A 22,946-nucleotide genomic window follows, 5' to 3' on the forward strand; every position below is an offset into this window, starting at 1 on the left:
CAATACATATATAAACAACCCTGCAAATAAAACCTGCAAAATGTCATCCTAGGTATATCCTGCTTCACTCTCTGCCCACGGAATGGAATAGGTTTGGTGTGAAAAGATATCATGGGGAGCAACATACATGTGATGTATATGATCTCTTATCAGTCCACATGAGCTGGAGAAACTCTGAACAAATGACAGTAATAACTCTGCCGGTTCAGCATTTTGACAGTTGCTAAGGCAAGCAGATTCTTTTGTCTTCATGTAAATCTTATTGGCAAATCACTTTCTACATTTGTTGACACAGGTTTGTCACATACGTAGTCAACAGGGTCACTGTCTGCCGCTATTTTCAACTTAAGATTCTGGCAGAAACTGCCTTGGTGCACATGAGTTCAAATTAAATTTAATACTATATTCTCCCCTCCTCCCCCCCTTTCCAGTATTCAATAGGCAAGTTCTACTTTAGAGGTCTAATCTTGTATAGCTCCCCCAACCCACAATCATAGACATTCCATGTCCAGTAAGAATGCCACAAATAACTCTTTCACAGTGAAAAACATGCACTCATCAGCTCTGTTCTCAAATTTGAGCTCCACTTGCACCCACTTTTCTACCCTCTGCTTACAGGTGACAATACATCCCAACAAAACACAATTTTTCACCAGCATCACTGGAGTTTTAGCAGTCTCTGAGATATTTTTGAAAAAAATAGCTTGCCAAGGCATTCATTTTTGCTCCTGTGTCTATAAGTACAATGGGTGTTATTCCACCCACAACAGCTGGAACTGCAGCCTGAAGCTGGTCATCGAAATGTTCCATACATGACAAAGGACCATCATGTAACTCATCACATATATTCTTTCTGTCATTATAGTGTACCATATGTGTTACTGCATTATACATGTATCCCCATACCATTCCATGGTCAATATCTGGGAGAGGATAAGCCTTAGCTCTAGTTTGTTAAGTGATTAGGCATGGAAGGCCCTTCGTCAGTGACTTCAGCCACTCTTATAGGTTCAGAATGTTGTTATGGCCAACAAGGAGGTGATTCAGAATAATTTATTGCCCTATTGCAGTTACCATTAGCATCCTGCTTAAGTGGTGGTTAGCAAAAATTCTGTTGCCACTGGTTTCCGTGGTTTGAGGGAGCTCAGTACCATTCATTTGGGATATTCCCACCCATCTGGTATCCAGGATGGTACTGATACTGAGTATTTGTATTTTGCCTCAAATACCCTTAAGCATTTTGCATTGGATCGTGTCCATTTTCAATTCTAGGGCCTGATGGAGGCAGAGTGGCACTGCTGCAAGTGACATGATTCTGGCCATTGTTGTTGTGGTTCACGGAATGCTGTGTTACGGCACCAGTCGGTTACTATATTTGGCGTCCTCCTGAATCTGATCGAGTGAATCTACCACAGACAAAAAGTTTTCCACTTGGTCTTCTGCTGCATGAGTCACTTTTTCACAAATGCTGATTGGCAGTTTGCACTTCAGTACCCAATGACATCTCTGTGTGCCACTGGCTTATTTCATAGCATGTTTCTCCTAGATATTTCTCAAAATCTTTTCTGAGATGTCATGTTTCAGGTTGTACATCTCACGATTGAAGACTTCATGTCTTAAGCAAGCTTGACATGCACTGACCAGGACCTCATAAGAAAAGCTTGTTCAAACTGATTGAAAGTTGAAGAGGCTTCAGAAGTTGTTGCGGTCCACAGCACAGACTCTCCTTGCATGTATGATTCTGCAGCTGTAATTTTTGTCTCTCACTCCACATTTTAGGTAAGGTCGCTGTAAAACTATCAGTGAAAATGACAGGATGTTGATACCTTTTCTGCAGGTGTATAAACCTGGAACTGCTGGTGCCTGAGCAAATTTTCCTTTGAAAGCTTGATGGTTAATGTGGGTGCTGCCCCCAACAAATAGTACAAAGATTCCAGACAGGGGCAACTACACCCTTGATGATGTGGAATAGACTGAATGAATTGCCTTGTATTACCATAATTTCATTCACATGTGTCAGTGTCAGCATTATCTCATGTGGTGAGTTCTTTATCATCTCAAGTTATTGTTTCAGGTCAGTGGCCTGCATATTAACTGTGTCAGGCAAGTCATGGGTTAATATCTGTCTTATTTGACTGAGCTCTTTTCATATCCTCTCACTCAAAGTCCCTGGTCAACTGATTGTACTGCAGCACGGATTTCCTTTTTGGCTTTTTCAAGAATATCACTATTTTTCTATATAATCCACTCGTTAAACATTTTGTTAAACTGTTCACCTTGAGCAGACAGGGTCTGTTGTATTATCTTTTGTTGTTCAAGTGACAATCTGTTAACTTGTTATGTCAATTCCGACAAATTATTTTCCATTGTAGTCTGAGTACTTCTTCATTCTTTAACATCCTCCAACAACTGGCTTACTATACCCGGTATTTCTTGAAATGTTTCTGTAAAACCATATATTCAGTTCTTCACTGAATCTAAAGTGGCAGTAATCTGATTATTTATGTCTTAACTACTCTGTCAAACTTTCTGTCCATCTTGTGGATTGTGCTTTCAAACTATCATCAGTTCTAGTAGACTCTTCTCCCAACACAAGACGAATTTTAATTTATTCCTTCAGTCTATGATCAGTTTTATTGACTTGTTCAGCATTATGAGAAGTCGTCAGCTCGGTCAAGGTTTCAAATAAATCATAAAAGGATGTAAGAGGTTGTCTGGTCAGTGTAACTTCTACACAAATTTATGATTGTACACTAGCCTCCCTCAACAAATCCCTCACATTAGCAACTGCGGATTCTTAAGTGTCCACATCAGAATCTGCTATGTTCATAGTCAGACTGATAATGTTGTCACAGTTGACAGGGACTTGTTATTCTGCATCAGGGTCTATTTCCGTCATTTTTGGTTTTCAAAATTTTGTCATAACTTCGATCTCACAGATTCCTGTAATATTTTTTTAAAAAAGTTATTCACAGAACTTAAGTTCACTTATTCAGTAACAGTGTGCTGCAATACTTATTGACTACTACAGACAGACACAATGAACGCTCATTTAAATAACATACAATCAGCTAGCACTCCATCTTGCCAGTGGGACAACTTCTTTAAAGCAATGTGCAGAAGGAAATTGTTGTTGTTGTTATTGTTGTTGTTGTTGTCTTCAGTCCTGAGACTGGTTTGATGCAGCTCTCCATGCTACTCTGTCCTGTGCAAGCTTCTTCATCTCCCAGTACTTACTGCAACCTGCATCCTTCTGAATCTGCTTAGTGTATTCATCTCTTGGTCTCCCTCTACGATTTTTACCCTCCACACTGCCCTCCAATGCTAAATTTGTGATCCCTTGATGCCTCAGAACATATCCTACCAACCGAGCCCTTCTTCTAGTCAAGTTGTGCCACAAACTTCTCTTCTCCCCAATCCTATTCAATACCTCCTCATTAGTTATGTGATCTACCCATCAAATCTTCAGCATTGTTCTGTAGCACCACATTTCAAAAGCTTCTATTCTCTTCTTGTCCAAATTATTTATCGTCCATGTTTCACTTCCATACATGGCTACACTCCATACAAATACTTTCAGAAACGACTTCCTGACACTTAAATCTATACTCAATGTTAACAGATTTATCTTCTTCAGAAACGCTTTCCTTGCCATTGCCAGTCTACGTTTTATATCCCCTCCACCTCGACCATCATCAGTTATTTTGCTCCCCAAATAGCAAAACTCCTTTACTACTTTAAGTGTTTCATTTCCTAATCTAATTCCCTCAGCATCACCCGACTTAACTCAACTACATTCCATTATCCTCGTTTTGCCTTTGTTGACGTTCATCTTATATCCCACTTTCAAGACACTGTCCATTATGTTCAAATGCTCTTTCAAGTCCTTTGCTGTCTCTGACAGAATTACAATGTCATTGGCGAACCTCAAAATTTTTATTTCTTCTCCATGGACTTTAATACCTACTCTGAATTTTTCTTTTGTTTCATTTACTGCTCGCTCAATATACAGATTGATAACATCGGGGACAGGCCGCAACCCTCTCACTCCCCTCCCAACCGCTGCTTCCCCTTGATGCCCCTCGACTCACATAACTGCCATTTGGTTTCTGTACAAATTGTAAACAGCCTTTCCCTCCCTGTATTTTACCCCTGCCACATTCAGAATTTGAAAGAGAGTATTCCAGTCAACATCGTCAAAAGCCCTCTCTAAGTCTACAAATGCTAGAAACGTAGGTTTGCCTTTTCTTAATCTAGCTTCTAAGATAAGGCGCAGGGTCAGTATTACCTTACGTGTTCCAACATTTCTGCCGAATCCAAACTGATCCTCGCCGACGTCAGCTTCTACCAGTTTCTCCATTTGTCTGCAAAGATTTCGCATTAGTATTTTGCAGCTGTGACTTATTAAACTGATAGTTCGGTAATTTTCACATCTGTCAACACCTGCTTTCTTTGGGATTGAAATTATTATATTCTTCTTGAAGTCAGCGGGTATTTCGCCTGTCTCATACATCTTGCTCACCAGATGGTAGAGTTTTGTCAGGACTGGCTCCCCCAAGGCCGTCAGTAGTTCCAATGGAATGTTGTCTACTCCCAGGGCCTTGTTTCGACTCAGTGCTCTGTCAAACTCTTCATGCAGTATCGTATATCCCATTTCATCTTCATCTACATCCTCTTCCATTTCCATTATATTGTCCTCAAGTACATTGCCCTTGTATAGACCCTCTATATACTCTTTCCACCTCTCTGCTTTCCCTTCTTTGCTTAGAACTGGGTTTCCATCTGAGCTCATGATATTCATACAAGTGGCGCTCTTTTCTACAAAGGTCTCTTTAATTTTCCTGTAGGCAGTATCTATCTTACCCATAGTGAGATAAACCTCTACATCCTTACATTTGTCCTCTAGCCATCCCTGCTTAGCCATTTTGCACTTCCTGTCGATCTCATTTTTGAGACATTTGTATTCTCTTTTGCCTGCTTCATTTACTGCGTTTTTATATTTTCTCCTTTCATCAATTAAATTCAATATTTCTTCTGTTACCCAAGGATTTCTTCTATCCCTCGTCTTTTTACCTACTTGATCCTCTGCTGCCTTCACTACTTCATCCCTCAGAGCTACCCATTCTTCTACTGTATTTCTTTCCCCCATTCCTGTCAATTGTTCCCTTATGCTCTCCCTGAAACTCTGTACAACCTCTGGTTCTTTCAGTTTATCCAGGTCCCATCTCCTTAAATTCCCACCTTTTTGCAGTTTCTTCAATTTTAACCTACAGTTGATAATCAATAGATTGTGGCCAGAGTCAACATCTGCCCCTGGAAATGTCTTACAATTTAAAACCTGGTTCCTAAATCTGTCTTACCATTATATAATCTGTCTGATACCTTCTAGTATCTCCAGGATTCTTCCATGTATACAACCTTCTTTCATGATTCTTGAACCAAGTGTTAGCTATGATTAAGTTATGCTCTGTGCAAAATTCTACCAGACGGCTTCCTCTTTCATTTCTCTCCCCCAATCCATATTCACCCACTATGTTTCCTTCTCTTCCTTTTCCTACTATTGAGTTCCAGTCACCCATGACTATTCAATTTTTGTCTCCCTTCACTACCTGAATAATTTATTTTATCTCATCACACATTTCATCAATTTCTTCATCATCTGCAGAGCTAGTTGGCATATGAACTTGTACTACTGTAGTAGGCGTGGGCTTCGTGTCTACCTTGGCCACAATAATGCGTTCACTATGCTGTTAGTAGTAGCTTACCCGCACTCCTATTTTTTTATTCATTTTTAAATCTACTCCTGCATTACCCCTATTTGATTTTGTATTTATAACCCTGTATTCGCCTGACCAAAAGTCTTGTTCCTCCTGCCACCGAACTTCACTAATTCCCACTATATCTAACTTCAACCTATCCATTTCCCTTTTTAAATTTTCTAACCTACCTGCCCGATTAAGGGATCTGAGATTCCACACTCCAATCGGTAGAACGCCAGTTTTCTTTCTCCTGATAACGACATCCTCTTGAGTAGTCCCCGCCCAGAGATCCGAATGGGGGACTATTTTACCTCCGGAATATTTTACCCAAGAGGACGCCATCATCATTTAACCATACAGTAAAGCTGCATGCCCTCGGGAAAAATTACGGCTGTAGTTTCCCCTTGCTTTCAGCCGTTCGCAGTACCAGCACAGCAAGGCCATTTTGGTTAGTGTTGCAAGGCCAGAACAGTCAATCATCCAGACTGTTGGCCCTGCAACTACTGAAAAGGCTGCTGCCCCTCTTCAGGAACCACACGTTTGTCTGGCCTCTCAACAGATATCCCTCCGTTGTGGTTGCACCTACGGTACGGCCATCTGTATCGCTGAGGCACACAAGCCTCCCCACAAACGGCAAGGTCCATGGTTCATGGGGGTAGGAGAAGGAAATTACAAATAGTAAAGTTCACCATTCAAAAACCCAAAATGAGCCAAGAGCTATTTAAAAACAATTTAAGAAATTTGTGGAACAAGTAAAGATGGGCTAACACTAACACTATGCTGGTGTCCCTTACCTTTTCCTTACACTGTTGCATAGCATCATACAAAATTTTCCTCATCTGAAAACAGAAATCCAATCTCAGTAAGTCTTACATTGAGATGAAGCATTACCCCGTTTATATAGGTTTTCTCCTCTTGTGTTCAGTTAGATAAGATCCATGAAACAGAAAAGAAAAATCACATAATACACATACAATTATCTTTTTACTGTGCCCCACAGGCCGAATTTTCATAACCAATTTAGACAAAGATTGCCACTTCTCATCAAAAACAAGATGAGTAATCAGTTTTATTAATATACCGTGTTTACTCGAATCTAAGCCACACTTTTTTCCGGTTTTTTGTAATCCAAAAGCCGCCTGTGGCTTAGAATCGAGTGCAAAGTAAGGGGAAGTTCTGAAAGATGTTGGTAGGTGCCGGCACAACTAACTTCTGCCGTCGAATATATGTAGCGCTACACAGGCATGCTTTGCAGGCACAAAGATAAATACTGGTGCCAAAACCTCTGCGTCAGTAAATAAATTAAAAAAAAAAAGGTGGAAAACGAGCTTTTTTCTCCGCCCCGAGTTTCGACCACTGCATTTTCATACATTATACAACGAAGTAAATACAAATTCCGTTTTGTTCATCTTAGGCTAAATTTATACTGCCCGCAATGCAATGCTGAGCCGAGTTAAGCGATGAAGCACTGAAATCGCGTGACAATGGGCAGCCTTGGTTTAACAGTGGCAACAGAGCGGTGCCCGTTTAGGCTGCAGGCTGGGCCGAGCGATATGATGCGGTGCGATGCGATGACTCCGCTGTAGTCGCAACCGAGTTTGCGTTTCGCGCGTATGTTTGGAGCGATTGCTTGTTTGCGCTTGTGTCTGAAGTAATTGCTTGCTTGCAATGGACATCAAAAGACTAATTAACAGTGTGCATGAATGCTCTGTGTTGTGGGAGCAGAAAAATAAATATTACTACAATAGGGATTTTGTTCATCAAGCATGGAATGAAATAGCTCAAGATTGTGGAACAGACAGTAAGTACAAAAAAGTAAAATAAATAGCTACAAGACTCCAAGAAATAAGTAACACATACAACTTCGTTTATTTTCTAATTTTAATTGTGTATAGATACTATTACAGTATTTTGATAATGAAATGAGGTTCACAATAGTTATAGTATTTGATAATTTCGACATGAAATATATTTGCGTTAATGACTGTTGACATAGTTTTTGAAGGCCTCTCTGACACTCCTCGCTCTTCTTGAAGCACTACTGTTTGCTCTGTCATTTTTGAATTTCACGTATACATTTTCAGGCGAGGTACTGAAGAATAAATGGAAGAACCTACGTGACACTTTCCGCTCTGTACTAAAAAAAAACTCGTGCTGAACGTTCGGGAGACAAAGGTGGCATGCCGCATTTCCAATCCAATTGGCCGTGGTACGAGCTAATGACCTTCCTGACTGACATAATGACGCCACGGGAGACCAAGACTAATGTTCATCACAGTAAAAGAACAGCATCGCAACACGACGACACACACAACGACGTACCATTTTCACCAGCTCTTACAGAGAAAGAGAGTGTTTCACCTGATGAAACCAACCAAGCCAGGTCTTCAAGACTGTCTGTAAGTTCAGAGGGTAGCGTTTCGATGCCTCCTCCCTCACCCACCCTACACACAAACCAAAACAAGAGATCCAAGAAATCGACAAACTCTGAGTTGCTAAATATAGAGAAGCAAAAATTGAAGCTAATTGAGCAACAAATGTCGAAATCAGAAACGCAAGATGACAGCTATCATTTTGTAGTGAGTTTGCTGCCAGCAATGCGAAAACTATCACCAGCAGCTCAGTTGAGAGCCAGGATAAAAATTCAGCAGGTACTTTTGGAAAAATTGGAACAATCAACCACTTCCACTGCACATTCGTTGATGTCACTCTATGCACCTGAAAATCCAGTTGAAATCATAATTGCTGGAAATCCGCAGAATGAAATAGTCATTTCTAAAAAATGAACCTGATGACATTGTTATTTCAAGCCACCAAGATTCTGAAAACTTTTGATACTTAAGTGAGTGAACTGTGATGTATTTTACTTCTCACTGTCAACTATATCAAAATTTATTAAAAGAAAGTTTGAATCTATCACAATTTGTAAATTTTTCTAATAAAATGATTGCTGTAAACTTAATATTGTACTTGCCTAATGGTGATCATAACTTTTTCAGGGGTAATAGCCATTCTGAAATTTGTGTTTTGCTTCTGTAATCTATTTGAAACAGACGACACTATATAATCAAATGTCTCTGTACTCATTCTGAATAACTCCAAAATTTATCCTCATCTTTTCTCAAGTCACTGTACAAATGATGAAATTCTCCTAAAGCCCTCCTCTCCTTGATTTCATGCACCAATTCACGACTGCGTTGAATTCTCAGAGCACTGTTTTTTTAATAAAAAAGAATTTACTGGGTCGAGGAAACACGACATCGTGCCGAGACCGCTCAATTGCTGGCCAGATAGCGCGCGCGTGCTGTATCGTGTGCAATGTGAACGCTCCATCGTATTGCATCGCTTTCGCCAATCGCCATTATGCTCCGCATCGCATCGCAGGCAGTGTAAACGTACACTTAGAATGTAGCAGCATTTCAATGTACTACGAAAGTCCGACTGGCAAGACTGTGTTTGGGATGTTTGTCAATATGGCCAACTCTACGTTCTGAATTTTTTCCTACCTTTGAGAAGAGATGGTTGCTAATAGGAACTTTTATGAACTGTGAATCACATGCAGTATTCTCTTCACCATAAGAATAATACGAATATAAACATTTTGTCATGTATTGTTTCGTGTTTTGCTGGTATCTCATTTAAAACCTGTCTGCCTAATAAACTACGAAACTAGAGTGAGACAACAGCAAACGCGGAAGAATATACATATCATGTCATTATTATATTCGTATTATTCTTATGCCTAATAGTGATACAGTCAGAAATGAAGCACGGCAATTGACTAGATTTTTATATCTAAGATGACTAATTTCTGTGCAGAATGTTATGTACTAAAGAGGCGTCTGCAAAGATTTTCAAACGGAGAAAAATTTTCACTAAACTCTCGTTCAGAACTTCTATCATAATCAGTATAGTGTTTGGTTCTTGTTGATCATTATCAAAGAAAGCAGCAGTGTAAGTAACAACAAAGAGCAGTCTCATGCCATTGTTTCGCAAATAAGACGATTCCTCTCTCTCTCTCTCTCTCTCTCTCTCTTTTTAAGCAGCGGTAGCGTGCACAAAAGCAAGCCATGCTGCGAGTGGCGTCAGGCCGTAAACACTCATTATCAGAATGCGACAAACAGTGCAGGAGACAGTACAGTAATGCATTTTCAGCTTAGAGTGGCGTAAACACCTATAACAAAGAGAACGGCGCTTATTAGGTCAAAAAAAAATAATCAATTCAAACCAGACGAAGCACGTGAAAAAGGAAGGGTACCCATATAAATAAGGACGGAGCGCCTGACACATAGCAATGGCTACTTGGTAAAGCTTAACTGCTAAGCTTACGACTCGAACCAAACTACTGTAGCTGTATCGTCATTCATTCGAGCAAATTTGTGTCTCATATTACAATGGACCAACTTTGTTTCGCTCTGGAGGTGCGGCCTAAAATTTCTCTCCCCTTGAATTTCAAGTCTCAAATTTCAGGTGCGGCTTAGATTCGGGAATTTTTTTTTTTTTTCTTGATTTCGTGTCTCATTTTTCAGGTGCGGCTTAAATTCGAGTGCGGCTTAGATTCGAGTAAATACGGTAGTAAAAGACAGATTGCTATTTACCATAAAGATAACACACTAAGTTGCAGACAGGCACCATTAAAAGTCACTTACACATAAGCTTTTAGCCACAGCCTTCATTGGAAAATGAGAAACACACACCATTCATTCACATGAGCAAGCACCCCTTGAGAACATGACTGCAAACTCCAGCAGCTTGGGCCAAAGAGTGCTTCTTATGGACATGCATTATCAAGGAGCAGGATCACTCCCTCCATGAGCACCCGAGTCGTTTGCTCTCGATGGACTTGCGTAGGCTAGAGTGTTTCACAGTACACATAATTGTTAAGTTTTTCCATGCCTGAGGAATCTGATGAGTATTGGACCCCAGATACTGAGAAAGATGGTGAGCATCACCTTGCCTGCTGAGGGTACAGATTAAATTTTTTAGTGGGCCATGCTGTGCACTACATTCACATTCCTGTATCACTATGTTTTCCTAAAGTGGAAGTGCTAATTTTTGGTTGTTACAACATTTCGTACCTTTTCATTTTAACACTCCTCATACATTCCATAAGTTTGTCATGCATATCTTTTCTAATATTTTTGAAATGATACAGGTAATTTTTATGGAATTGTACTTATTTACATTATCTCTCCCACCTTTTTTTAGGTATTTGAATTGCAGTGGCTGCCTGAAAGAACCATCACATAAGTATGTAATTAGTTCAACTACGTTTGAAGCAGTTTTCTTTGAGATTGTTGCAGGGACACCATCAATGCCATAGTTCTTTCATTGCTTTTGCTACTTAAACTTGTGTGATAGTGCTGATGTACACTGACTTACTAAATGTGCTTATTTTATATTTATTGGATTGGGTATTATTATTTATGTCTGATTTTATCATATTACCTGTAACACCTGCGAAAAATTGTTAATTATGTAGGCTACTTCTAAGGGATTTGTTGATTTTTTTTTTATTTTCTTGTCATAGTGTTATCTCTTTTCATGATGCTCTGCTTTCACCTGTTTCTTAATAACATTTCATAGGACCTTCACTTTATTTGTGGAATTATAAATGCATTTATCAATATGCATTATTTTTGTTACTCTTATTACTTTTTTCAGTATTTTGGAATATTTTGTGTAATGTATGTGGAATTCAGGCAATCGGTTATTCAAGTTACATACACTGAAGAGCAAAGAAACTGACACACATGCCTAATATCGTTCACAGCCCCCATGACCATGCAGAAGTGCCACAATACAATGTGGCTTGGACTCGATTAATCTCTGAAGAAGTGCTGGAGGGAACTGATGTCATGAATCCTTCAGGGCTGTCCATAAATGCATAAGAGTACAAGGGAGTGGAGATCTCTTCTGAACAGAACATTGCAAGGCATCCCAGGTATGCTCAATAATGTTCATCTCTACAGAGTTTGTTGGTGAGCAGAAGTATTTAAACTCAGAAGGGTGTACCTTGAGTCACTCTGTAGCATTTCGTGATATTTAGAATGTTGCATTGTAATCCTGGAATTCATCAGAATGCATAATGGACATGAATGGATGCAGGCAATCAGACAGGATGCTTATGTACATGAAACCTGCCAGAGTCATTTCTAGACATAGCAGAGGTCCCACATAACTTCAACTGCACGCGCCCCATGACGTTACAGAGCCTCCACCAGCTTGATCAGTCCCCAGCTGACATGCTACCTCGGAGATGCTGTGTCTCATCACTCGTGCAATGATTATAACACCACATTGAAACTCACTTAAATCTTGGTAACTTGCCATTGTAGCAGCAGTAAGCAGCTATCAACTGTGCTAGATACTTGTTGTTTTATATAGGTATTGCTGACCACAGAGCTATATTCCACCTGTTTACATGTCTCTGTATTTGAATATGCATTCCTATACCTTCTTCTTTGGTGCTTCGTGTATTTTATGTAGTAATCTCTTCCCCATGTGATCCAACTGCTTGTTCTAGAATTTCCTCTTATGGTTACAGTTTTCTGTGGAAATGCAGTTTGAAAGTGATGGAGCACACTATGTCTATGCACAAAGCCCGCCAATATGCCAGTACAGCAACATGGTTTACCTACAAACAAAAGTGCAGGAGCCATGGCAATGCTCTTATAACAAAGCATGTTAGAATTATAATAACAATAAGAAGCCATGCAACTATCTTATGACATCACTGTGACTCAGGGTGCTTACCTCACTTATAAGTGGCAACAGCATTAAGGTGCAGATAGATTGGACCTATTATCTTCAGCCACATCACATGGCTCATATCCAGTAGTTGAAGTCAGCCAGCCAACATCAGATCACTGCATTCTGGAGCTACGTGAAACTGCCAGCAGTCTTTGTCTTGGCTCCACAAAGATTTGACCTAATGACACCCCCAGCCTCCCAGACTTTGGTATCTTGACTCCCATACTGCGACAGTGTCTAGAGACAGTTATCTCACTGGGTGATACTTAGGACATTGGTTCTATGATATAGTAGTGACCCAGTCATTCTATGCAAACAGTTGACCTTCGACTCAACCTGTCAGAAATGTAAAATAAGACATAAAATTTGACTGATAAACTAGTCTTGTGTCCTTGTGAATTTATGCTCCTAGATGGAGATGAGTGAATTTTTGTTATTAATAATAAAATGGCTATTTATTGTCTACCTGGGTATTAGTTACTCTGGTGCAAGACTCTTCAGGTTAACATATTAATGGTGTTAAATTTCCCATTTAGGTCAAACAATGGAAAATCCAGAATGCAGTGTAACAATATTATGAAAAGGAAAATGGCTACTCACCATATAGTGCAGATGCTGAGTCACAGGTAGGCACAACAAAAAGACTGTCACAAAGCTTTCAGCCAGTAAGGCCTTCGTCAAAAATAGGCTATTTTTTATGAATACCTTACTGACCGGAAGTTTTGTGACAGACTCTTTGTTGCGCCTACCTGCGACTCAGCATTTCTGCTATAGGGTGAGAAGCAGCTTTCCTTTTCATAATATTATGACATTTAGGTCATTAATTTTATAAACCTGTGACCCGTTTTCTTTGTTTAGGAAACTGTAGAAGTAGTTTATGTTATCCTGACTAAAGCATTTACATGTAGTTTCTAAAGACATGTTGTTCCCAATACATTGAAATTTTTTAGTGAAGTGCTGTATAAGCTCTTCTTGACAAGAGAGTGATCTATAACTGTGTTGCAAGTGTCTGATATGTGGGTAGCAGCATTTACTTTAGCAATTAATTTGTAGGGTATAGCAAAGTTCAGTTCATTCATGAAAAGTTCAAAATTCCATGTAGTGACCAGTGAACTGCAGCAATAACCAAGTCAAACTTAGTAATTTTTGTAGCTTAAATGTCACAGTCATTTTTTGATGTTTGTTCGAGTCAAGCCAAGTAGAATAGTAAAACTGGTACTTTTCTTTACATGAATTGCTACCCCACCTTGCTTCCTATTAACTCTGCAATAGCAGGAAGACAAAATTAACTTATTTGTTGTTGTATGTTGAATAAATATTCCTCTTTAATATCTGTTTGAATATTTGTGCATTCTTATAATACACTGTTTTACAATGGCAAACATGTTTATATTCAGATCAGAAAAAAAACAGTTTCATAATTATCCTATTAATTAATATTCAGATCTCATGAACATATAATATAATGATTTGCAGTCATATGATCATTTCCGTCAGCAATTTCATATTTTAGAATGTTGAAGAAATTTTCCTCTTTTGTAATCTGCTTGAATATTTGTACATTCTTATAATACAGTGTTTTGCAGTGGCAAACTTATTTTTATATTCAGATCAGAAAATTCCAAGTTTTATAATTACATTATTATTTAATATTCAGATCTCATTAACATTTAACATAATGATTTGCAATCATATGATGTTCACTTCCCTCAGCAACTCATTATGTATAAGCCTTTCAAATCCAAAACGCCTCAAGTCTATTGTCTTGAATCCACCTTCAAACATCATTTCCATAACGGCACGCCCAACAGCAGGTGATTGTTGAATACCTGTAGCAAAAAATAAAGTCAAATGAAAATTTCATTTGGATAAGAGAATTTAGACACAAAAATTTTTAATTGATTTTCATATAAATGACTGCTCTGCAATACACACTTAAGTGCCTGCCAGAGGATTCTTTAAACCCTCCCAATGTTAGGTTGATGACATGAAAATATTTTCTCATTCAGAGGAGAAAGTTGGTGATTGAAATTTTGAGAGAAGATCTCGTTGCAGTTAAAAATGCTTTTGTTTTACTCATTACCACACCAACTTGGTTATCATGTCCATGACACTCTCTCCCCTACTCTGTGATGATTTAAAATGAGCTGTCCTTTGGTCTTTTTTGATTTCCTCCATCAATCCTACATGGTAAGGATCCCAAACTACCCAGCAATATTCTAGCAGAGCATGGACATGGGCAGTGTAGGTAGTCTCTTTAGTAGACCTGTTGCATCTTCTAAGCATTCTGCCAATAAAAAATAGGCTCTGGTTTGCTTCTCCCACTGCATTATCTATGTCATTGTTCCAATTTAAGTTGTCCATAATTGATTTTTCTAGGCATTTAGTTGAACTGACAGCCTTTAAAGTTGTGCAATTTATTATATAGCCAAAATTTAATGTATTTCTTTCATATACCTGTGGATGACCTCACATTTTTCCTTATTCAGAGACAACTGCTGCTTTTTGCATCATGCGGATATTTAGTCTAAATCATTTTGCGATTTGTTTTAATTTTCTGGTGAATTTACAATACAGTAAATGATAGCATCATCTGCCAACAATCTAAGAGAGCTTCTCAGATTGTTTCCTAAATCATTTTACAGCTGAGAACAGCAGAGGGGCTATAACACCTCCTAGAAGAATGCTGGATATCACTTCTGCTTTAGTCAATGATTTTCCAGTGATTACTATGGGCTGTGACCTTTCTGACAGGAAATAACAAATCCAGTCACACAACTGAATTGATACTCCATACACATACAGTTTGATTAGAGATCTCTTGTGAGGAATGGTATCACAAGCCTAATAGGAATCTACAAATATGGATTTGTTTGAGATCCCTGTTGATCTGAATCAGAAGACCTGCCTTGATTAAGTTATTTAAGCTGCTTCATTATACCATGGACATCCCCAGTTATGTAGCTCATGTTGGCAGCTTTTATAAATTCATATTTTGAGATATTTACTTTGTCTTCTTTAGTGACAGATTTTCTCAAAACGAAGTATAATAACTCTGCTTTATTGAAGCTGTCATCAGTACCACTATCATTGGTATTGCATAGTGAATGTTTTGATTGCATCTTGCCACTGGTGTATTTCACATGTGACCAGAATATCTTTGGATTTTCTGTCAGATTTTGAGAAAAAAGTTTTATTGTGGAAGCTGTTAAGAGGATCATGCATGGATGCTGCACTAAGTTTCAAGTTTCAGTAAAATATTATCAGTATTAAGGCTTGTGTGTCCTTTTAAATTTGGCATCCTTTTTTAACTGCTTCTGCAACTGTTCTGACCTGTTTTGTGTACTATGGTGGATCAATACTGTCTTTTATTAATTTATTCAGCATAAATCTGTCAATTGCCACAAACACTATTTCCTTGTGTTGAAGCCACATCTGGTCTACCCTTACATAGTTAGTTTGGAAAGAGTTGGACTGTCTCTTACGAAGGTGTCAAGCGAATTTTTTGTGGTGTCACCGCCAGACACCACACTTGCTAGGTGGTAGCCTTTAAATCGGCCGCGGTCCGTTAGTATACGTGGGACCCGCGTGTTGCCACTATCAGTGATTGCAGACCGAGCGCCGTCACACGGCAGGTCTAGAGAGACTTCCTAGCACTCGCCCCAGTTGTACAACCGACTTTGCTAGCGATGGTTCACTGACAAAATACGCTCTCATTTGCCAAGACGATAGTTAGCATAGCCTTCAGCTACGTCATTTGCTACGACCTAGCAAGGTGCCAGTACCAGTTACTATTGATACTGTAATAATGTACCGTCAAGACCGACGTTCACCATTAATGGATTAAAGTTAAGTATTCCACCAGCTACGTCCGTTTTTTCTAAAATTCTAACTTCCTTGTCCTGTTCCAGACCTCACGCCAGCCTGCATGAGCTAAAACGTGTGCCTTTTGGCTTCCTCTAGTAAAACGGTGTTGGCTCTCCTGCCAACTACAACATTTGGCAACAAGGCCAAATCGCATTCTTATCAATATTGCCCTGATTTACTTGTGTAATGGCTTCGCCACAATCTCCAGATGTCCTGTTCAAATTTTATCGCTTACAGAATCAGCAGACACAGGCCTTACTGGATGCCCTTGGACAGCTCGTCCAGGGTCAACGTGCAATGCAAAACGATGCGGCAGCCGCCGCACCACTGCTCACACAGCCACAACACGCTGTTGCACCAACTTTTCGACCTTGTGATGCTGCACTGGAAAGCTGGACGGAGTGGTCATGCCAATTTGGATTCCATCTTGCCGCCTACAGAATTCAAGGTAACGAGCGGCAGCCTTTTTTGTTGTCCTCAGTAAGGGTGCCCACGTACCATGTGATAGTCAAATTATATCCCCGACACGACATAGCAACTCTGTCCTACAAAGAAATTTTGTCTGCACTAGATGCATATTTCAAAGAATCAGTCAATGTAGTTGCGAAAAGGTATACCTTCTTTCGTACAAAACGTACGGTAGGTCAGACTAATCGGGAGTGGGTTGCAACCTTGCAAGGCCTTACTAGGGATTGTGCTTTTGAGTGTCAATGTGGACTCCCTTATTTGGATATTATGGTACGTGATGCAATTGCACAGAACGTTTCTGATGTTCGTATAAGGGAACAGATTTTGAAACTTGTCAGTCCCTCCCTTCAACAAGTGATGGACATATTGGATCGGCAGGACACACTTAACTTTGCTCAGGAATCATTTGAAACTTCACCAGCTGTGTGTCGGGTTAACCGGCCCGCCGGGCGAGCTGCACGGAACAGTAAACAGTCTTCGCGCCGCTGCCGCCAGGCTCTCAGCCACATGTGCGGCGCAGGCAAGCAAATGCAGTGCTAAAATCATGCCCGCGGTGTGCTACTAGACATTCGCGTGAGAATTGCCCGTCACGCCAGGCTATTTGCTTTTTCTGTAATAAAAAAGGCCATGTTCAGAGTGTTTGCCAGACAAAGCTCAGATCGGAAATTCGCAACCATTCCAGGCCATTTGCTTCACGCCGGAATCAGATTCAAACCAAGGATACTAAGGCTCGTGAAACTTCGCCCATGGAAATTCATGTAGTTCATTCCACTCTGCCCAGTGCCACTCTCTCTAACAGTGACTGTGTTCATCCCACAAATAGTGTGCATCAACATCGCCGGAAATCCCATTAAGTCGCAAGTGATTATGTGCCAGTGTCAGTTCACGTTGCACGAGACAGTCGCTCTTGTCGTCAGCAAGACAATAAACTTTTTGTAGACTTGGACATTAACGGCAAAGTGATACCATTCCAGCTCGATACCAGAGCTGCAGTTTCACTGACCAATCAAGACATGTACAAACAGCTGGGCACACCTCCGTTGCATGCCGCAAATGTTAAGTTAACTAGTTATTCCGGTCAAGATATCCCTGTGTTAGGACAGTGCAGCCTTCTTGCAACATACAAAGGCCAAACAAAACTTGTGTCATTTTACGTCCTTCATTCTTCTTCTGCAGTGAACTTGTTTGGTTTCGATTTATTTCAGTTGTTTAACTTGTCTATAGTAAATCAGCTCCTATCAGTGAACCAGACTGTGCCTTCCGACAGTGTTTCTCGTCTATGTGAAGAGTTTGCAGACATTTTTGCACCGGGCCTTGGTTGCGCTAAGAACTATAAAGCACATTTGGGACTGAAAGTAAACGCGCAACCTAAATTTTTCAGAGCGCGCAATGTTCCCCACACATTGCGTGACGAGGTCGCAAAACCATTACACGATTTGGAATCACAAGGTGTAATTGAACGTGTGCAGGCTTGTCTCTGGGCATCACCCTTAGTAATTTTGCCAAAACCTTCCGGAAAGTTGAGACTTTGTGTGGACTTCAAGGCAACAGTGAATCCACAACTAGTGATTGCAACTTTTCCTTTACCCCATCCGGAAGATCTTTTTGACAAACTGTGCCCGGGTAAATATTTTTCGAAGTTGGACCTAGCAGATGCGTACTTGCAAATACCGGTGGACGAAGAATCCCAGCGCATTTTGGTGGTTAACACGCATCTTGGGTTGTATCAATTCAAACGACTGCCATTCGGGTGTGCATCCACCCCTGCATTGTTTCAGCAATATCTACAAACTGTTTGTGCGTCGGTCCCTACTGCAGCAAATTATCTGGACAATATTGTAATCTCCGAAAAGACGGAAGAAAAACATATAGCCAATCTCAGAACATTATTTCAGGTCTTGCGACAAAATGGTCTTCGCTTGCGGAAGGACAAATGCGTGTTTTTTGCTCGTGACTTGCCCTACCTGGGACATGTACTCAATGCCCAAGGCATACATCCCAGTCCCGAGCACCTCCGTGCCGTACAAGACTTGCCTTTGCCACAGAATTTGAAGCAGCAACAGAGTGTGATGGGAAAAATCAACTATTATCAGCGTTATATCCCACACGCCTCTTCCATTTCAGCTCCGCTTCATTGCTTACGCCATAAAGGTGTTCCGTTCGTCTGGACGACAGAATGCGAACGCGCCTTTCGCCAGTTGAAATCAGCGTTGCTATCCAATACTTGCCTTATGCCTTTCAATCCCCAGAAGTCCCTTTTGTTGATGGTGGATGCATCGGATTTTGGGATCGGTGCTGTGCTTGCGCACAAAGATGGATTGCACGATCGCCCTATTGGCTTTGTGTCCAAATTGCTCTCGTCTGTGCAAAGAAATTATTCACAGATCGAGAAAGAAGCATTGGCTCTCGTATTTGGTGTTACAAAGTTTCATGATTTCTTGTATGGTCGTCACTTTACCATCATCACAGACCACAAACCTTTGACATCGCTTTTTCATCCGAACAAGCCTGTACCTCCACGTACAGCGCAGAAATTCATTTGCTGGTCTATTTTCCTCTCGCAGTACCGCTACGATATCTTGTATCGGTCCACTGCTAAGCACAGAAACGCCAATGTGTTGTCCTGTTTGCCTGTTTGCCTCTTGCTGAGGATAGAGCATTCGATTCTTCCAAACTTGCTTGCATGTTCATTGATTCGGAAACCGATGACGTGGTCGAATCGTTTCCGATTGATTTTCGTCGTGCAGCTACAGCCACAGCTGCCGACCCTGTCCTTGCTACCGTTCTGCGTTTTGTTGCTACGCGATGGCCCTTGTCAAAGTCACGGATTGGGGATCCGATGGTTCGCCAATTTTTTGCTCACAAGGAGAGACTTTTCGTTCGACGTGGTGTTTTGCTGTTGCATTCTGATAATGATCAGTCCAGGGTCGTGGTACCACGTTCGTTACAGTCCTCTGTCTTACAGCTTCTCCACCAAGGACATTGGGGTATAGTGAGAACGAAACAACTTGCTCGTGAGCACTGTACTTGGTTCGGAATCGATGCCGCGATTACGAATATGTGCTCTTCTTGCATGGTGTGTGCCGAACAACAATGAGCACCACCACGGAAATTCTTTGCATGGCCAAAAGCCACTTCCCCTTGGCAATGCTTGCACATCGATTTTGCTGGTCCATTCTGGAATGCTCGATGGTTGGTTGTGGTAGATTTCTTCGGTAATTTTCCTTCTGTTGTCCGGATGTCTTCCACGACATCATCTGCCACCATCCAAGCATTATCTGCTATCTTTTGCATTGAAGGTCTTCCACAGACTATTGTTTCCGGCAATGGCCCACAATTCATGTCTGCAGAATTTCAGTCATTCTGCAAGGCCAATGGTATTCAACATCTGACGTCCGTGCTGTTTTCGCCACAGTCAAACGGTGCCGCTGAACAATTGGTCAGGACTTTACAGTCACAGATGTTGAAGTTGAAAGAGTCACATTCTCGGGAGGACGCGTTATTGCTCTGTTTGTCTTCGTATCGCTCTCAGCCCCGAGATGGTTGCTCGCTGGCTGAGTTGCTCCACGGTCGTCATCATCGAACCTTGATGTCTTTGCTACATCTGCCGCATCAGGTTCTTGTCCAGCAGCAAACACCTGCTTTTGCTCCACGCGACGTTGTCTACTATCGCCACTATCGAGGTTCACGGCGTTGGCTCGAAGGGTGCATTCTTCACTGCCTCAGACGTGCTATGAATCTGGTTTTGGGGGCCTCTGGTGAGCTGCGTTGGCATCTCAATCAGCTGCGCCTCTGTCGTCGCACAGGATCTGTCGCTCCCTGTCTGCTTTCAGCGATGGTGCCGTCCGGTCAGCACCCTGGGGACCCACCTACTGGCTCGCCTCAGCCCCAGGTGTTACCGACACTGCCGTCCATTTTGCCCCATGGCTACGCGCCGCCGCTGCCTGTTCTCCCGCCAGCGACGCCCGCAGTGGATGCGTCACTGCAACTGCCGGGTGCCTCCCTGGGTCACGCGCTGCCGATCGCTTCCCGTGACCAGATGTCCTCCGACATGGAACTCTTGCCCGCTCCGGACCATATGTCGTCTTCACCCATCGGGTGCCCCGGCCCGATGGAGGTCGACCCTTCGGCCCCTCCTGTCTCTCTGGGGGCACATACACCACATGTTGGCGTGCACCCTGGAGCAGGTTTTCAGGCATTTCCTAGCACCCCGTGGTCCGAATGGCAGGGTACGGGTGGCACAGCCGCGCCTGTTGTTAGGTTCCCCACCTCGTCGCGTACGTCAACATGGGATCCTCCCCATGGTGGGCGGAAGCCTTATGCTGCAACCGTACGCCGATTTGCGGGGGAGGCATGTGGTGTCACTGCCAGACACCACACTTGCTAGGTGCTAGCCTTTAAATCAGCCGCGGTCCGTTAGTATACGTCGGACCCGCGTGTTGCCACTATCAGTGATTGCAGACCGAGCGCTGCCACACGGCAGCTCTAGAGAGACTTCCTAGCACTCGCCCCAGTTGTACAACTGACTTTGCTAGTGATGGTTCACTGACAAAATATGCTCTCATTTGCCGAGACGATAGTTAGCATAGCCTTCAGCTACTTCATTTGCTACGACCTAGCAAGCCGCCAGTACCAGTTACTATTGATACTGTAATAATGTACCGTCAAGACCGACATTCACCATTAATGGATTAAAGTTAAGTATTCCACCAGCTACGTCCGTTTTTTCTAAAATTCTAACTTCCTTGTACTGTTCCAGACCTCACGCCAGCCTGCGTGAGCTAAAACACGTGCCTTCCGGCTTCCTCTAGTAAAACGGTGTTGGCTCTCCTGCCAACTACAACATTTTTATCTGCATTTTAAACAAATATATTTTGTGCTTATTTTGAGTTGATTTAGATGTTGTGGTGGTCAGTGTCACTACAATGAACTTGAGGTTACTAATCCCTATATCCATCATGGTGCTCCCTATTTGCTCATGATTATTTGTTGCTAAGAGGTCAAATATGTTTTCACAACCATTTCCACTTCAAGTCAGCTCCTAAACTAACTGCTCAAAAGTGTTTTCAGAGGAAGCCTTTAGTATAATTTCTGACAGTGTTTTATATCTAACACCGGATTTGGGCATGAATTTTCACAAACATATCAAGGACAGATTGAAGTCACCACTGACTACAATTGTAAAAGTGGGATACCTATTTGAAATGAGGCTCAAGTTTTCTTTGATCTGTTCATCAACTGAATCATCTGAGCCAGGGGTTTGGTAAAAGTAAGCAATTAATTATTAATTTATTCTTGTTGTCAAGTATAACCTCCACCCATATTAACTCACAGGGACTATCTATTTCAATTTCACTATAACAATACTGATTGTTGCTGTATTTAGATTCTTCCTGTGTTTGTCCTGCACATTTGAGACTGAAACCCTTTCTAAACTTTCAAGAGACCCTCTAAGCTAAGAAACCATCTAGTCCATTCCACACAGTCCTCGCTATTAGTGTACTTGCCTCCTGTGTGTAGTGTACCCCTGACCTATTAAGCTGAACCTAAAAATCCTCCACCCTATTGGGTAAGTCAAGAAATCCACAACCTACACAGTTGCAGCACCATTTAAGTCTCTGATTCAGACCCTCCACATGGCCCTGTAACAAATGTCTGCAATCAGTTCTGTCAGTGACGCTGCAGAGGGTAAGTTCTGCCTTCATCTTGCAAGCAAGATTGGGTATCTTTACCACTTCAGCTAGCCACCTGAACTCAGAGAGAATCTATTCTGGTCCCTACTGACACACATCATTGGTACTGACATAAGCCACCATCTGCAGTGTTACACACAAAAATTAAGAGATCTAACAGAAATCAGGTTACATATAAATTATGTTTCTGTTTGAGTTTGTAATAGATAAATTATTGGTTACTGCATTTACACCTTAAATTTAATTAGGTCAGGTGCAAGCATTTCAAATTTCCAGCTTGGAAACTGCTAGTAAGGTGCTTCTACATTTACACCTACATCATTCCTTTACGAACTGTTGTGGACTCTAGGACAGAGGGTAATATCTACTGCACCAGTTATTAGGGCTTTTTCCCTCTCCATTCACA

At 41.3% G+C, this 22,946-nt stretch overlaps 1 protein-coding gene across 1 annotated transcript in view; it reads right to left on the reverse strand.

Moving 5' to 3' along the window:
- Positions 1-13,858: 13,858 nt before the first annotated feature.
- LOC124613928 (FAD-dependent oxidoreductase domain-containing protein 1-like) overlaps positions 13,859-22,946 on the reverse strand; it is a 246,245-nt gene continuing 237,157 nt past the window's right edge. The window contains exon 9 of the mRNA XM_047142680.1: positions 13,859-14,341. Coding sequence (XP_046998636.1) covers positions 14,202-14,341 — 140 coding nt within the window. The 3' untranslated portion in view covers positions 13,859-14,201. The remainder of the gene's footprint in view (positions 14,342-22,946) is intronic.

This window comes from Schistocerca americana, chromosome 4, assembly GCF_021461395.2.
Source record: "Schistocerca americana isolate TAMUIC-IGC-003095 chromosome 4, iqSchAmer2.1, whole genome shotgun sequence".
NCBI lineage: Eukaryota > Metazoa > Arthropoda > Insecta > Orthoptera > Acrididae > Schistocerca > Schistocerca americana.